Source organism: Sebastes fasciatus, chromosome 4, assembly GCF_043250625.1.
Source record: "Sebastes fasciatus isolate fSebFas1 chromosome 4, fSebFas1.pri, whole genome shotgun sequence".
Lineage (NCBI taxonomy): Eukaryota > Metazoa > Chordata > Actinopteri > Perciformes > Sebastidae > Sebastes > Sebastes fasciatus.
This window is the reverse complement of record NC_133798.1, coordinates 18,161,597-18,179,939: the sequence shown is the minus strand read 5'-3', so window position 1 is coordinate 18,179,939 and position 18,343 is coordinate 18,161,597. Positions and strand designations below refer to the sequence as shown.

Here is an 18,343-nt window from a genome sequence, read left to right as displayed (position 1 = left end):
GGCAAAGTAAACGGAAAAAAAAAGAATATTCCTATAATGCAGGGTTATGAAAAAAGGTGCTACTTTTTAACCCTGAAACAAAAGACTATTGAATCATCTCATCTGCAAGCACTAACACAGCTGCATTGCGTGTGCAGACAAGCAATGCTGTGCACTGCCTGAGGGGGTTGTGCTGAAATGTGATGGTAGATGACATGGCAATAACAGGGTTTTGTTTAAAGTGCTTGACCACAAAAAGCCAGGCAAATACAGGTAGAGGACAACGGCGGCCATATAAAGGTCTACGTTTCTCTGTGCTTTGGAAGGTAACCAACCAATCTTTAGATGTGCCAATTTAATAAGGCGGTAACCATTTAAATAATAAAATTAATTGTTAATTTATGTTTTAAATGAAACAGATAATTTACTCTATAATATGTAAAGAATATCAACGCTCAATGCCAAGTTACGAGACCCTAAAATGTCTTAAATCTGCCTACATACCAACACCTCATCTTCCTATAATATGAAATGGTAAGAGGCAGGAAACTGCTTACAATTGATAATCTGTTATTTCGTACAGTGTATTTCGTGTTAATTGGTTAAAGCTAGGGTAGGCAATTTATTTCAGAAGCATTTGTAGAAATTTTCATTACATCCCGACAGCTATCAATAAATCAAATATCCTGAACTGATTGGACGGCCTACCTACCCGTCTGCCTACGTGCACTTATTAACAGCTGTAGCAACAATAGCAATGTTTGTTGTTTATGTTCATTATGATAATGTTGGGTGTTTTCTTACATTATCAGAACCAAAATGCCCTTAAATTGATCTCCCTCAATGCTACATATAACAGACTCTGCAGATTTATACTAGGTTGTTCTTTTTGTTTTGTTTTATTTACACACCATTGCACAATAGTTAGACACACTCCGGTGGCTCCCTCTCGATATAAGACGTCAATTTCACCAATTTATTTTTAAATGCATTAACTTTAACTATCATAATTGCTTATATGTCAAATTATTCACTAAGGCGTTCTGATCAGATCCTCTTTGTAGTCCCCTTTGTATCTAAAGAAGTTGGTTAAACAGTTTTTATGTTTCGGGCTTCTTCTGATTGTAATAAGTTATCCCTTATCCCTTCCCCCCTCTCAGTTATTTAGTTTGTTATTTGTTGTTTGTTTTGTCATTGTTGGGTTATATAACATTGTGTCATATACTGTTCTGTTTTCCACTTGTTTTTGAGTGTTTGTTTGGGACCCCATTGAAAACAAGAGGATACATCTCAAGGGGTTTATCCTGATATAACAAATTGTTAATACATGAGGTAGTTGGATATGGTTAGCGATGACAATGCGCTCCCCTCCCCAACGCTGTCTCCTGGACTTGCCCTCCAGCAGTAGCTTTGGAGGGAGGCCTGGAGTTGCCTTTCCCAGCTTTAATATGAACTAACTCAACACTATAAAAAAATGATCTAAATTTTAATAATCTAGAATTCAACAACCTCTGTGGCATGGTAGAACAAACGATCACAAAAATAATGTTGTGCTTCGACCGTACCTTTGCTCTGAGGGGGATTCTGGGTGCGATCACGGAGGATGTTGATCTGGTGCACAGCTCCGAAGGGCTCAAAAAGCTCTTTTAGTTCTGTTTCTGACCAAGCCCGCGGGATCTGGCCCACAAACATCTTGATGGAGTCTGGATCCGGCTGGTCCAACTGCTCCAGCGACCCGTTCATCTTGCTGCCGTTGCCGTTGCTGAGAGAAAAATAAATAAATCTATTATCACACTAAAAACAACATTTATTTGTGACGCTCACATATTTTGTTAATCACCAAATCCATTTTAACAAACTGTATTGTTGCTGCCACACACTGCCAAGTACTTTGTTAGTAACGTGCTGTTCTAATTTTTTGTTGGAGAGATTTACAATGTGGTTGTCTCCTAAAACAGCTAAATCAAAACCATAAAACAAATTGTTTTGGAAGGCAGTTTCATAGCCATCTTTAACCAATTGTGATTCTTAATGGACGGTAAGAGTAGTAACATTTCAGATTTAAGCAATATACATAATCAGTTAAACAAATTACGTCATTTTAATAAGAGATAAATACAGCTCCAAATATCCTTTTCAAAACCCAAATACTTCCAATGTTGATACAACTTTTCTCATTAATTATTTGACCGTTTTAACAAGACTCTTGTTTGCTAATCGGCCTGCTCGGAGAATGACTGGTCATTGAAACTTTGCAGGCAGGCAATTATTTTGACTGATATTGAAATTGCAATATGATTGGCGATATTAGAGGGAGTGATAGTTTTTACATCATTATTCTCATTTTCATTGAAAAACATTAAAATGATTACGGTGTGATTTTTTTTACAGGGATCTGTACCAAACAAAGATGGTATATAAAGTCTGTGAATATGACGTGTAGGCCAGGACATCTCTGCAACACCACAATATTTATGTTAAATGGTTCTTTGACACACATTTTGCCTTTAACAAATAATGCAATTATAACAAATACTGCAATTTGAAAATTGCAGTAGGCCATTTTGCTCTTTCGATAAAATTTTGATTAATTGTGCAGCCCTAAGGCTATATAATAACCAAAACATAATGAAATCAGGCTATATTTTGACTCATTAGATGGGCTAGAGTTTGTGTCTTTGGGTTTTCATAACTAATCTTAATGTGCTTTGACAGTTTTTATAAATTTCAAATTTACTACCAAGGAGTTAAATGGTTTATAGAGCATTAAATCCTTTGCAATGTGACTATTTAACATGTGTAGACTGAAGTAGATGGTGAAACAATATATTGTTTACAATAATGGATGGTGCAACAACTCTGAATTGCATAGTCAACAACATATCGAGTAACAATCTGGGTGTTCGGGGGTAGTAGAGCAATGATGGAGATGAGTGAAGCACTAAATCGTGCCATTTTCCTTTTGAGTCGAGCCTTAGGGACAGAGAATCAATACCCACCAGTGTACCTACGACTACAGCACCTCTGTCTCACTCACACACACAAACATTTCCTGACAAGTGCAGAGGTGCTGGAAACCAGGAATGAGGCCGGGGCCATAGCCACCCACGGGTGTCGAGGCAGAGAAATCATGTTAAGCATAAAGCATCAATACCAAAACACCATGTAGTACCATAGAGGATCAAAAAAGGCCATGAGTACAACACAATAGATTTGGGGTGGGAAAGAAAAAGAAAAGAACGTATGTATCGCGATTTTTATATTGATTTATCAATGCCAGAATCAATATATTTGCTTCATTTGAGTCTATGCAGAGCTGGAAGGAAGTTACTTTTAATGTTATAACGTTACGTCATATCCGTTCTGTATCCGTCAACCAAAACAAAACGCAGCTGGCCACAATGAGGAAGTATAAAACAGCGGACGGTCCGCGTGGCTATGACTTGAACCCTCACATTTTAAATGCAAAGTGGTAAACACTAAACATACAGTAAAGTATGGAAACACTTTGGGCTTCATACATTGACAGAAAAAGCAGAGCTAGACATCACGGCTAAAGCTGCATGCTAACTCTGTCAGGGACAGGAAGCGTTATCGTATTGCGGTAACGCGCGGTCAAGCCAGCCATCCACTCGCATCTCCGTGGTCAAATTGCCTGACGCTACAACTGTAGAGCACCCATATACTGACATTTATGTTAAATGCATTCAAACGGCTGCAATAGAGCTGACCATGGAGGTATAAAAAGAACTGGCGGCAGAGCTAGCAACAGACTTTGCGAAGTTAGGGGATGTATACACGTGTGACTATGTCTGGTTTTCAAAAAAAGGGTGTTAACAAAGGGAACTGTATATACAAAATACATATGGAAATAAGATTGATTGGATTATATTAACCAGAAGTATAAAACATTACATGTCCCTTATAAATTAAAAAAAATAGCACTAATTTGTGTGGGAAATGTCTTTATTCTTTGATTTTTGGGTTGCTGGGGAAAAAATTTATAAATAACGCCTGACAATGACCAATATATTTGACTACAGGACATCTTAGGCTACATACATGCTGAAAATCAAACATTTTTACTGTATTAATTTAGATATTTTCCAAAGTAAAACTCCCTAGAAGCGTATGATTCAACTTTTTCCCATGGTCCAGTGTGACATTTTTTTTTACAAAAATGGCAATAAATTGTAATATTGAATTACAATACTTGTAGAATCACAATACTTAATAATCGCAATACATATCCAATCGGCACCCAAGTATCGTGATAGTATCGAATCAGGAGATGGGTGAATCGTCCCAGCCCTACAATAGATGGTACAAAAGATGTCTGGCGCACACACACAGTACCAAATTCTTAAAACAACATTGTAAAAAGAGGACAAAAAGATACCCTAACGTAAAAACAATATCACAAACAGACCTTTGGACGCGAGCCATCCATCTCTTACAAATTGAGCCCAGCCGTTCTGCAGAAACACCAAACTCCTTGAGGGACCTAAACGACATGCTAACAAATCACACTTCAGTCCTTGTTCTTCTGAAATCCAACTCCACAACTCAGTATGAATGTTTTTTCTCCTGGAGGCTGTCAATACATTCGAATGACGACATATAAACAGTAAGGAAAAAAAGCTCCAGTGAAACAAAAGCCTCTCTCCACCAAAAAAAAAAGGGGTGAGTGCCCCCCTCCCACCAGCTCCGACAGCTAAAGGAAAACAGCACTGCAGAGCTCTAAACCTACAAAAATCACTGGTTAGCAGACAGAGATTTTTCGGTGCATCTCCTCCTCAGGCGCTTTGGCGATGGTACAGAGAGTAACCTACAGCTTCTTCACCACAGCAGGGGGAACAATCACATATTGTTCGCCCATGCTGGAGAACACTATTCACCGTTCCTCTACAGCACAATGGGCCAAGTCAGAGAGATGCTTTGGAACACATCGAAGGCTACGTCTGCTAAGGCCACAGCGCTGGTGGGTGACACCATTTATCCAGTTTTGCCAGTGGCACTCCCGACGCCATTTTGCTGAGGGCCCTTTGATGAAATCTCGCTGTAGAAACAGCAAACCTCACTTGAAAAACTGGATTTGTGTCACAGCTTTCAAAAAAACATGACGGCTCAAAATCAACTCCCTTTGACGCTGTCTCCTTAACATTCGTAAAACGCACATGCCCCCTGCAGCTGTGCATTGTCTCTTCAGCTTAAGAAGCAGAGAAATGTAACTGGAATAATACATTCTTTAGCCTTCCGAAACACCCCAACAAAAATGAGTTTTAATTACTGCAAAAACATCTATGTAACTCAAGTAATAAAAATCATTGATTCAAATTGTCTGCCTCAAAGTGGAACTACAGTATATTTTAAGTGTAAGAGAGCACAGACAGTAAGCACTGTCACACTGAGAGCTGTATTGACCACTTGAGTTGAAACTGGAGGAAAGAGAAAAGAGGAAGACAGGAAGGTAAAAAAATATCAAATTATAGAAGAGTATTTCAAGTTGCTGCGCTAGCCTTAACAAATAGATAGACATTTCTTGCTTCTCTTTCTTGCAGAGAAGATCAATACCACTCTCATATCTGTAGGGTAAATTTGAAGCTAACGCAGGTGGCCAGTTAGCTTAGCACAAAGATTGGAAATAGATGGAAACAGCTAGCCTGGCTCTGTCCAATGTTACAAATCCATCTGTCATTACCTCTAAGGCCAAGAAATAGTCCAGCTCCTCTCCTACTATCGATAAGAAACCAAATAATTGCCATTTAAAATGTCAAACCACTCCTTTAGCTTAGCTTAGCTACCAGAAGGTGACAGCTGCCTACGAGGATCAGTATCTGCCATATCAGTTTTAAGTGACACCTCATGACATTAAGTAGTATCCATCAGTGGAACTAGAGTCAAGCCATTAAGGCTGCATAATGATATATCAATACAGCAGTGGCATTACGCCAATACAAAGCTGCTGAGATACGCCTTAAACAACACTGTCAACAGTTTTCACAGGAGTTATTTCTTCACAAGAATTAGTTTCAATAAAGACTGCTCACAATGGGTTCAGTGATGTCAGAGTAACCAGGAATTTGTTTCAGTAAAGACAATGCAAAAATTTAAGCACCACAATTGAAATTGCATTCACCTCTCTTGTATTGAGGTGACCCCGGTGGGCAACCTCCGGGCCTGAGAAGTGAAGCCAATGCTTAAGTGCCTTAAACTTGCATTCTTTCTAATAGCCAGCAGGGGGCGACTCCTCTGGTTGCAAAAAAGAAGTCTGATTGTAGAGAAGAAGAAAATGGCCCTACTTCTCACTAGATTTATTACCTCAGTAAACATTGTAAAGATGAGTTTATGGTCTCAATCGCTAGTTTCAAGTCTTTTTCAATACAGCATGATGTTCATTTAGTAAATTATGGTCCCATTTAGAGTCAAATAGACCATAAAGCAGGGTAGGCTTTAGGGCGTGGCTACCTTGTGATTGACAGGTCGCTACCACAGCGTTGTCTGGTTTCAGAGTTGTCTGTGTATTCGTCTTACAACCTTCACCCTTTCAGTGTGTTTTCAGTTCATAAAGGTTAATTATAACCGTTTTGGTCACCGAAAAATATCTTATTCAGCGTTCGGTTGTACTTGTCCACCCTCTTGTGTCACTTCTGGTTGCAAAAAAAACAAGATGGTGACGGCCAAAACGCCGAACTCAAGGCTTCAAAACGTCAGTCCACAAACCAATGGGCGACATAACGGTGACTACGTCCACTTCTTATATACAGTCTATGGGAGACACCAGAAATCTCAAGACAGACGTATCTCAAAACCTGAGGCAATATAACCACTGCTATCTGCATTGCTTGATACTAGGGCTGTACCGAATAGTTCGAAGCTTCTTTCATAATGTTGACATTCAAATTCTAAATCAATATTCAAATGCTGCGCAGGTTTTTTCCATGTCTATTTATTCTGTTTAAACTCTGTATTTATGCTCAACTGTAGATAAGGCTATTTAGCTACACTAATATTATTAGTATTATACCATTTGTAGAATAAGATTACAGTGGTGGCTGCGTTGTTTCCGACTCGTGTGATCCAAACATTTCCAATAACATCAGAGTTGTAAAGTCCAAGAGTCAAATAAAAAAAAAAAAGGGATAATAGCATAATAATAATAAATAATTTCCAAAATTCAAAACAAATCCATATTCGTTGGCATTTAGCCTTTCACAAACAGCCTGGCGATGTGGCAGCTCATCGAGCTCCGAGACGCCCTGCAGCAGCTGACGAGTCATTCAGAGCCAGAGCCACGACAGTTGCATGCTTACTGCTGCACCACCCGTAAAAACAGGTGATTTATCTGGACCATGTGTCTGTCCTGTTGGTGAGCTCTGACCGCGCAAGTATGCCAGCGACACCTTTGCTGTGCCCGTAATAGAAAGCCGGCCAATTTGCCTGGTAATGCACAAGATTGTGAAAGCTCAGCGTTGTGTGTTTGGACGTTACTCATCTCATCAGGGGTCACAGCAGCAACACATGTCACATGATTTTGTGTTGTCACCATTGCTGATGGAAAGCAACATAATTGTGGTCAACTACATTGTTAAAAACCCTTGCTATAATTATATTTTATCATTACTAGCCATTTATTAAGGTTAATTGGTACTCACTTAAACACAATGCAACTTTAATTACAATATTGCGCAAACAAGTCTAGGGCACTGTTACACATAATGTTTTGCCTCTTCCTGTTTTGAGTAATATACTAAAACTCCTTTGCCTTGGGCTGTTTTGGCAACCAGCAGCACACTGCTGTCATGCTTTATAGGGGATAAAAAAGTCAGATCACATGGACACACGTAATGCTTCTGAGAAAAGAGGAAAATCAGTCGACTGAAACAGCTGTTTGCTAGTAATACCCACAAAAAAAATCATGAGTTGCTTTTTCTTTGAGGAAACCAGTGGCCTTATAAGCTGATTCAACGAGACACAGAATGCCTCGGTAATATTTTTGACAGCTGTCAAGCAGAACATGAAGGCTTTCTTTTCTAGCTCCATCTATTTTCACTACTACCACAAAAAGAGAATTTTTTTTTTGACAGGTTGAATAAGGTTTGGCATAAAAATATACTCCTGACAGGCTTGGAGTTGTAACTTGAAAAATGGTCACAGAAAACAGTAGAAGGATTTACATAACGTTTGCCGGACCCCTGAGGAAGAACCAGTCAGACTCGTGGCTCAGGTTTGAAAGAACAAATGACGACCAAGGCTGGATGTCGCTTGAGGCCAGAAAGCAGAAACGGGAGGGCTGTGCGTTATTTGATTTCCATACCAAGTGGTCGACCCCTAATCAGCACATTGTGGTTCTGATGAGAAGTTATTAAGATATTTTCCTCCTGGCATTAACTCCAATTCAGCTCAATATGGCCTGATTTCATTATTGCATTTCCCCTGATGAAGACAGACATGTTCAATCAGCCTCTGAATAGACTGCATGTTAACAGACGGCCAGCATCTGATGACAAGGCCCGCCCCATTAGCTCCATAATCACACCAAGCATCCCTGGCGGTTATGGATGACGTTGCTAAAGCAAAGCTTGTGTGTTAGTTCGTGTGAACGAACAGTCACACATCCAACTAAATAAACTCTGCTCACACCTCTGTTGGTGTCAGGTGGAGCATGAATTTAAATCTTCAGGTGGAACTCACCAGAACAGGCAGCAGCCTTAACAATGCAGCTCAGATAAAGAGCACACTAAAAGCAGCAATTACACTTGATTACTTTGACAGAGTATGCTTACTGCCTTGACTTACTCAGTCATCCATTATCCTAACTCCTGATAGGCAACAGAACATCTTTAATTAACACAAAACTCCCCTTACTATAACATGCGATTTTTTGCTTTCAGTTTATGCTTACAAATACCGCACAATTTTATATGGCTGTGTCCAAAATCACTCCCTCATTCACTACTTCCTATATTATAGACACTTAATAGTTTACACTATAGAGTGGAGCTGGGGATGACATATTTTGTGGGCCAACCAGGAAGGTAAAATTGAACAGGTTCCCTCGACAAAAAGCAAATGGTATTTTATTGCAGAAAATAAACTCTGTGGTAAACAAACGTTTGATAACTCACACGTTTTGTTTTGTAGGATAATCTTCACAAATGAACACCACTTTTATGATTTTTGAAGTGTGAATGCAATCGCCAGAAGTAAAAAGCTAACGGCTATAAACGAACTACACCACGGTTGTATGAGAGCAAGTACACACAACAAGGCTGGAAAGGCGGACGTTTCGGCGTGATGATGTTTAGTAGTGTCATTTAGCCACTTGTTAGCAACTGCTTTTTATAAAGACATAAAAGCTTAAAAATGTGTTTATTCTGGGCAAAAAAGACGAGCGTTTAAGCTATAAACCATCACCAACGCTGATGACACTGAAATGTGTTTGTCTTTTTGCCCAGAATAAACCAAGAAAGACCTTTATCTGTGAGTGTGAATTTCACTGCTGGTATTTTTAGGGCAATATATAATGCATAAAATTCCTGCTCAGAAGTTGGACACTCAAAATAAAAATGACAGTCATTTATACTACAGTATATATTAAATAATTACTGATTTCTGCTCCATAAAGCCATCAATCCACAAGAGAGGTATCTTGTTGTCACATCCCTTCAAACCAATCCATTACTGCGACTCTTGACCTGTCCACTCAAGTGCTTTTACATTCGATTTCATGTGAACTGCAGACACTAGATCACAAGCATGCTGACCTGAACAGTGCATAATCTTAAAAACATTATGCTAATTGATATCCAATTTTAGAATCATAAGCTCAGACAACCCATAGCTTATTTTGCTGATTTAACATGCCTCTAGTGTAGACTCTGTTAATAACTAAACAGCCGCACAGTACAGACAATTTCATGGACATGATGGGCGCATCTGGTCTTATGTAACCATGTCCCACAATATCTCTTGTTTGCGAAGCTTGCAGAGGAATTTGCTCAACCTTCGATCACACACCGCCCCACATAGGGTGCGTGATTATGAGCGTTCCAGGTCTGTGCATGTAGCTCCAAGACAGCCAGTCGTGTAATTATTGCAGTGCCAAGCCAGCAGCAGGAGCGCAGAAACAGGTGACAGGCCAGATCAGAGCCCTCCTACTCTTGGCCTTCAACATCTGGCTCCATGGCACTCTCCCACCGCCACCCTCACAGTGAGCAGAACAGCTGGCCCGGGCAGCCCCCCAGACCCTGTGCCAAGATCCTACACTTTGCACAGATCAACAGCTCCCCGACCACAACAAAAGGGATCACTGTGACGCTTAGCTTACCGACACGGCGAACGCAGTGGCTGCCAAAGGATCACGCTTAAGCCCTCATAGTGACTCTTACGGTCAACAAACAGGGGGATAAATCAATCAAATACAGCTGGGACAAGATCTAATCACCACCTCACTATCTCCAAGTAAATGAGATAATCTTCAAAGAATATCCTGTGAAAGTGATATATCATAAAAAAAAAAGAAAAAAACATTATTTATACATAGACACCTATTGATTTCACCAAGCTTTCCTCAGTTGGGGATTATCATCAGAGGGTAGGCCTACAACAAATTATTTTCATTAACAATTAATAGACCAATTATTTTCTCAGTTAATAATTATCACAGTACAACAAAATACAGGGTAAATGGTCAAAAAAACAGATCAAGAACTGACCTTGCAACCATTTATATCAATCACACTAACATGAATTAGTGCTAAAACTACTAAAGCTGTTAGAAAATGGTGAAAGGCTTCCATCACAATTTCCTTATCTTCAAATTGCTTTTTTTGTCCAACTAACATTCATAAACCTAAAAAGATATAGCCTACTTTACTGTCACATTACACCAAGAAAAGCAGCAAATCCTCACATGTGATAAGTTGGAACTAGTTTGGTATTTTTTATTGAAAAATTACATAACAGTATTTTTCTGTTAATTGGCTGTTTCAGCTATAATCACAGAACAAAATATAATAAAAATAATACATTTTATTTGTATAGCACCTTTCCATTAAAATAGTGCAAACGTCAAGATAAAAACAATACAGAATAAAAACATAGGCCAAAATAAAATGTTGAACATAAGCCTACATAAGACAAAATAGGCTAGTGGTTATCAACCACACCGAAATAAGTTAATGATAAAACTGCTAAAAAAAAAACTAGTGTGAAGAAATACTGTTAGGAAATAACAGTTTGATCATGACATTTCTTTAAGTGTAAGACCATGAAATCCAGGCCTATTTTACTTTAAGAAAAGCAGCAAATCCTCACATGTGATAAGTTGGAACTAGTTTGTTATTTATTATTGAAAAATTACAAAACAGTATTTTTCTGTTAATTGGAGGTTTCAGCTATAATCACAGAACAAAACATAGATTAAAAGGATCAAAATAGGCAAGTGGTTATCAACCACACTGAGATAAGTTAATGATAAAACTACTGAAAAACTAGTGTGAAGAAATACTGTTACGAAATAGCAGTTTGATCATGACATCTCTTTAAGTGTAAAGACCATGAAATCAAAAAAGGACCAGGCCTTTATTCTACTGCTAAATAAAGATAGCACTCCTAAAAGTGTAAACCTTTTAAATTTTAAACAAGTCGTGTAAAAGCAGGCTGTGTGTGGTGTTTGGAAATGTTTGTGTCAAACAGGATTAGCTGGTGTTATGTGGAGAGGACAGAGTTATAATATGGACCTCTGCTCTTTGGTGAATGTCTCTTTCTCCCTTGTTGTGTACATGCCCCTTGTCACAAGATTTCCATGAATGGCTCAATAATGTAGCAAACCACGTGTTTTTTTTTTCTGCAGTTAAGTAAGCACATTCAACATGGACGAGGGCACCAACACTAACACTACTACTTCTGTTTTTATGCACCAAATATCTGGAACAAGCTCCCAGAAACCTGCAGGACCAACTCCACCTCTGAGTTCTTTAAAATCAAAGCTTAAAACGTTCCTGTTTGCTGCTGCCTTTTATTAAACCAGATATAATGATCTTATACTGCACTAGAGCTTTTACTCTTGTGTGTTATACTCTATTTTAGCTTCTATCCAAGCTTCTATTTTCTAATCTTTAATGTTTTTATAACTGTTTTAAGTATGTCTTAACGTCCTTTTGCACTTTGTCTTAATGTTCTTGAATGTTTGTGTAAAGCACTTTGAATTGTCCTGTTGCTGAAATGTGCTCTACAAATAAAGCTGCCTTGCCTTTAGGAGGCTCCACTAGCTGCTGCTGTGAGCTGCAGATAGCCATGTTATCTAGCTTAGCTTAGCTTAGAGAGGGAGCTAACAGCTCGTGTGTTGCCTACAAACAACCTCCAATCTGCTGTTATTAATCACCAAATAAAACAACACAAAACACTATCAAAGTCAGCAACAAAAACATTAAATAGCAAACTTTACATCAACTTAAACACGGTTAAACTCAACTCAACGCACTTCCCCTTTTTATTAACCCCTGTTTGTTTCAACACCTAAACCAGCACAACAACTAGGTCAACAAAACCTGCACAAGATGCTGTGTTTGCACAAGTAAAAACAGCAAACACAGCCACCGTATGTTGTTCTTTACAAGCTAAAATAGACTGTTTTTATGGACTGATACTGAAACGTGTGATGTCTCCGGAAGCACATGTCACTTGACTACCGTAGCTAGGCTAGCAACTGCGTTTACTCTCCAGTTATATGCTGTTAGCTCAACATATATGTGCTCTATTGCAGTTACGAGTCGTTTTAAATGTACTTAACAGACTTATGTTGATGTTAGTACATTATAATGTGAGTTGGACACTTTAACTCCAGGTGAGAGGTTACCACCACACTGCTAGTGTCTGATTAGCATCGTTAGCATTGAGCTAACGGTAGCAGCTAAAACACACAGAAACACGCATACTTAGATTACTTACATTGTGTCGCCGGAAGCCAATAACCGACTCTCGGTGAGAGCCTGGAAATCCAGGTTGTACGCCGAAGTCATGCTGAAAACAACCAGTCTATCTATCTATCTGTATATCTATCTAACAATGAGAGAGAAGCAACGTCCGCTCTCTCACTCACTCGCAAAGAGGCTCAACAACTCCTGCGAGACGAGACGAGGCAGAGCAGGTGCAGGCTGCAGGCTGCAGGGAGCAGAGACCAGGGAGGGAGAGGGGGCGTTCTTCTTCTTCTTCTTCTTCTTCACAACTGCATGAGCTATAGAGAGAGAGAGGGAACCGGTATCCGCCTTATTCCGGTATCCGCCTTATTCCGTCCTCCTCCTACTAGTGATATCGCTCTCTCTCGTTCCTCCTCCGACTGACTGACTGACTGACTGAAATAAAATCAGGCAAGCAGCCGCTGTCACACTCTGACTGCACACACACACACCGAGCTGCAGCAAACCAGAGGCGTGGCCTTTTTTCAACAAAAGTCTGGAGCCATGCTGCTGCTGCTGCTGCTCAGCCTCACACCACCTCTCTACCCCCCATGTAAAAGCACTGTAATGTCCCTGTAGGGGCTGGCACGTGGTCTGCTATAGAGAGTAGTACTGACCTATTTGTAGTTTATGTTTTATCTGCTGTAGTATATTCTTATAATGATTTTACAGAGAGAAATGGCATATTATCCTGTGCAGCTTTATTGGTCTAATGATCCTGATTAGAGAGCCATTTAACATGTTTTCATTATCATCAAGGTTGATAATGCTGCTCAAAATACAGGGTAAATGATCAAATCTTACAAACCTTGCAGGCATTTATATCAACCACACTAACATGAATTAGTGCTAAAACTACTAAAGCTGTTACGAAATAGTGAAAGGCTTCCATCACAATTTCTTTATCTTCAAACTGCTTGTTTTTGTCCAACTAAAATTTATAAACCTAAAAGATATAGCCTATAATTTACTGTCACATTACACCAAGAAAAGCAGCAAATCCTCACATTTGATAAGTTGGAACTAGTTTGGTATTTTTGATTGAAAAATTACAATACAGTATTTTTCTGTTAATTGACAGCTATAGAACAAAACTGTATTGTCCCTATAGGGGCTGGTACGTGGTCTTCTATAGAGAGTTTACTGACCTATTTGTAGATTATCTGCTGTATTATATTATTATAATGACAGCCTTTTCCAGAGAGAAATGGCACATTATCCTGTGCAGCTTTATTGGTGAGTCTGCCAATGAGTCAGGTATCTAATGATCCTGATTAGAAAGCCATTTAACATGTTTAAATATAGAACCCAAGTCATTATCATCAAGATTAATAATGCTGCTCCTGTTTCCATATTTTCCCAGGAGTCTTAGCACCTGTTTGTTTAATTGGATTACACAAATAAGTAAGGCTATTTCTAGGGTTGCACCGCCACCGATCCGACTTTTTCAGTCCCGATACTCATAGGGCTTTGGGTATCCGATACCGAGTACCGATCTGATACCAATGTTTGACTAATAATCTGTATGCCTCGCTGTGTGGAAGTGACCAGCGGTGTAAGAAAATATCGATACACATGAGTATTGCAATATTATGTTGTGTGATACTGTATCAATTTTTAATTAAAAATACGGGAATTACAGTTCAAGTGTAAACCTTTTTAATGCTGCAACAAATTGGTCAAAACTTAAACAGGAATTAAAATTCCAGTATATAATGTATATAAACATAGAATTGAATAGATCGACCCCATTGTCACCGATACCCGATCCAGCTATTTGAGTCAGTATCGGCCCGATATCCAATCCGGTATCGATGCATCCCTATAGCTATTTCCAGCTTGCTTATTGCCTCACATTGCGTATAGGTCCATAAATCTCTTCCAATCAAAAGTGAGATGCTTAAAATGCAGTTTTTCTTGCTGTCATCAGTCCTGCTTTTCCCCAGGGTCATAGGTCATGTTCCCCTTTGTGCTGGGCCTTGGTTTCCCTGGGGGAGGGGAAGCTTATCTTCTTTTGTTGTGTTGGACTGGCAGGGCGAGGCCTCTACACTTGGGGGGGAGACGTAGGGGGCCCGTTGTCAAGTACTGTTTGCGGGGGGGGGGGGGGGGGGGGGGGGGGGGGGGGTTAGCCTAATTAGCAAATCATTCATTAATGCTCCAGCAGCTGCACAATCCAAAAATAATATTCATAGCGAGTGTTAAGAAACATCCCAATCATGAAATCCGATTTAATCCTTGTATCCATAGCAATTTCAAGGCACCAGGGCAGAGCATGCTCTATTAAACAGTGCCTAAAAGAGGTTTGTATGCATAATGCGATATGCGACCTATTTTGCCATATATAAATGCAGACAAGCCCACTATGCAACATGCATTACCATTAAGCTTGAGGGGCGGCTATAAAAAGATCTCTCTGGAGAATCAGGTTTCATTAAAAATGGAGGAACAATACGATAATGTCATCCCATCTGCAGCATCCACATATTTCCTTTGACTCAATTAGATCTCAGGGGATCTCATTGAATAGATTTGTTATAAAAGGAGCAGGATTCTTGTGAAGAGATGCAGCTCCTGTTTCTCTTGTGGGTGTGTGCAATACATACAGTACAGTTTTTCTGTACAGTTCATTATTGCACCAGTTTGTGCATCTTGTGCGTCTTCTCTAAGAGATGTTTGGAGTTCAGAGGCTGATGTCTAGTTTCTAGCACCTTCTAGCCGCATATTCTTAATCTCAGATTATTACTACTGTAATCCTATCATAATCCTTCACACGTACCATGCTGTTGTTGTTTACATCAAATGTTTTCCCCTTATGCAGTGGAGCTGAAGTCACCCATCATCATCATCATCATCATCATCATCATCCTCATCATCCAGCATTTAAATTTCCAACTCTTCGTGACAAACGCACGGTGTCAAAATAGGCCAGCTTCAAACCCAAATGGGTCACATCATCGTCATGTCTTTTTGAACACGAACTTGGAGGCACACTTTTTTCCTCAGCTCTGCCTTTCGTGGAAGCAGTTGCAGAATGGCGACCAACTAAAAGGGCTCTCAAAATGGAGAGAGAGAACTTCATTTCATCATGCTTTCTAGATGAAATCTGCTGGATCAAGATGTACTGAGTATGCATGATAACGCTGCCTTATCAAGATCAAGTTCCTCTAAATTAATTATGTAAATGGTCTTGTTCTTTTAATTGATATATATTTTTGACTGAGGGAGTAGGCCTACAGTGAGGCCTGGGTTGGGTTCAGTAGATATCTAATCACGCGGTTTGTCTTTTTCATCTCAGAGAGAAACACCTGCATCACTGACACATCAATGTCTCTTTATTTATTTATGAAAGTATCTGAGCCCTTGTTTGAACTTTGAAAAGAGGAGGAAGGTAATTAAATGACATGATGATGCTATAAGGCATTGATTTCTCTATTCAAATACAATATTAAAACTAATCCTCTATCTTCTGATTGAATCATTTTGGTCTAAATGGGATTGACATGAACAGCCAAATTCATTACATTTCATGGTTTCTTGGATCCCAGAGAAAAAAAACCCCACATCCCACACCCTGCCCACAGTCACAGCATGAGAGAACGCCTCAACTGGAAACAATACATCCTATGACAATATTCAGCCCAGACAAAGAAGCAGTCCAGATACGGGCTGCTCCACAAAAGCAGCGAGCCCAGATTTGAATGAGGGGCCAACCCCAACATACCTCATAGGCAGGTCCTCATTCCTGACAGAGATCCCGGCCGCAGAGGGGGGACAGCGCATGCTGTTGGCATACAAACTCTGCACCAGGGCCAGCTCAGAAGAGTGTTCCAACATCGGTGCTCTGGAAAAATCCACCCGGTGTAATGGACACTTTCTTCTCTTTCCCTCTTTCCTCTATGTGTTTCTCTCCCTTTCTCTGTCTCCCGCCCACTCCTTCTCCTCGGTTTAGTGCAGCAGAGCGGCGCCCACCCCCTTCGCTGACTGGCGTGGCTGAAATAATCCTCTCTGACAGCTCATCGTGCGCTAATGCATTGTGCTGCCTGCGGCAGCCCAGTTTGCAGCCTGTAAAGCTGTGGCAACAGTAGCACTCTTGCACTAATTGACACCCATATTAGGAAAACTTCAGCAAATTGGACATGGATGATTTATTCCCACTGTCAGATTGGGGGGAAATTAGAGGAAACATCGACACAAGATCTCATCCACAAGTCCTGGTTTTGTGGCACACTTCTGTGCATGCTGGCATGTTTGAATGCTCCAAATGAAGGCCATATGACTGCAAATGGGTGTATCAAGCCTGGTATCCTGAAACTGTTCCCATTATAAGTATTTGTAACAATAAATATTATGCCTGTGTATTGGCAAGAATCTGGCGATACAATGCGTATCATGATGCAGGGGTAACAATTCAATACATTGAATATATTGCAATACTGTAAGGAAGGTGATGTATTGCGATTTTTAAAATTAGTTTTAGGAAAACTGTCATGGTAGAAAACACACCAGAAAAAACACTGGATGTAAAAAACTGCATGGTATTTGCCCCAAACTGCATGTGATTATCATAAAGTGGGCATGTCTGTAAAGGGGAGACTCGTGGGTACCCATAGAACCCCTTTTCATTCACATATCTTGAGGTCAGAGGTCAAGGGACCCCTTTGAAAATGTATGACATGCTTGGTATCAATGGATTCCTTAAGTTTTCTATTTTCAAATGATACCAGTATCTTCACTCTAGCTGTAAAACTGAGCCTGGTACAACTTCCGAAATATCGATTGCGTCAGTGTGTTACGGTTTAAGTTGCCTTTCAATCATTATCGCCAAAATTGTGCGTAAATTTGGAGCGTTATTTAGCCTCCTTCTCGACAAGCTAGTATAAAATAGTTGGTACCAATGGATTCCTTAGATTTTCTAGATTCATATGATATGACTTCACTCTAGCTTTAAAACTGAGCCCACAACAACCTCCGAAAGATTGAATAGCGGATTTTTAAGAGGTTATTTGAGAATCAATACAGTATCACACAACATAATATCACGATACTCATGTTTATTCGATATTTTCTTACACCCCAATTAAACATTCTGCTCATCACTGAGCACCTGCAAATTGTAGGTGAATATTACAACCAGCTCCTGTGGGGATGTACATGTCACTGTCCCCCCCCGTGAGCTGGCTGATGATAAACCAGTGGCTGACAAGTAGAGAGCTGACAACCTCATGCCATTATTATTCTGGAGTAGACAGGGAGAAAGATGGCCTGCTAGAATATAAGCATACATTTTAGTCAGCATGAATACTTGTTAAATAAGGACAGGTTACAGTACGGCCCCCATTGTTCACAATTTCAGACTGCAGACAATTTGCATTGAAATACCTGCAAACACAGGCTGTTACAGG

At 39.8% G+C, this 18,343-nt stretch overlaps 1 protein-coding gene across 9 annotated transcripts in view; it reads right to left on the bottom strand.

Moving 5' to 3' along the window:
* LOC141766005 (CUGBP Elav-like family member 2) overlaps positions 1–16,881 on the bottom strand; it is a 38,509-nt gene extending 21,628 nt beyond the window's left edge. For 4 of the 9 annotated variants that reach the window (XM_074632411.1, XM_074632412.1, XM_074632417.1 and 1 more), the window contains exons 1-2: positions 16,663–16,881; positions 1,545–1,741 (exon numbers count right to left, since the gene is read on the bottom strand). In XM_074632411.1, coding sequence (XP_074488512.1) covers positions 1,545–1,741; positions 16,663–16,775 — 310 coding nt within the window. In that variant the 5' untranslated portion in view covers positions 16,776–16,881. Of the gene's footprint in view, positions 1–1,544; positions 1,742–4,408; positions 4,552–12,933; positions 13,410–16,662 lie in introns of those variants that run through there. The other 5 variants (XM_074632414.1, XM_074632419.1, XM_074632420.1 and 2 more) reach the window with 3 other exon arrangements.
* Positions 16,882–18,343: the final 1,462 nt, after the last annotated feature.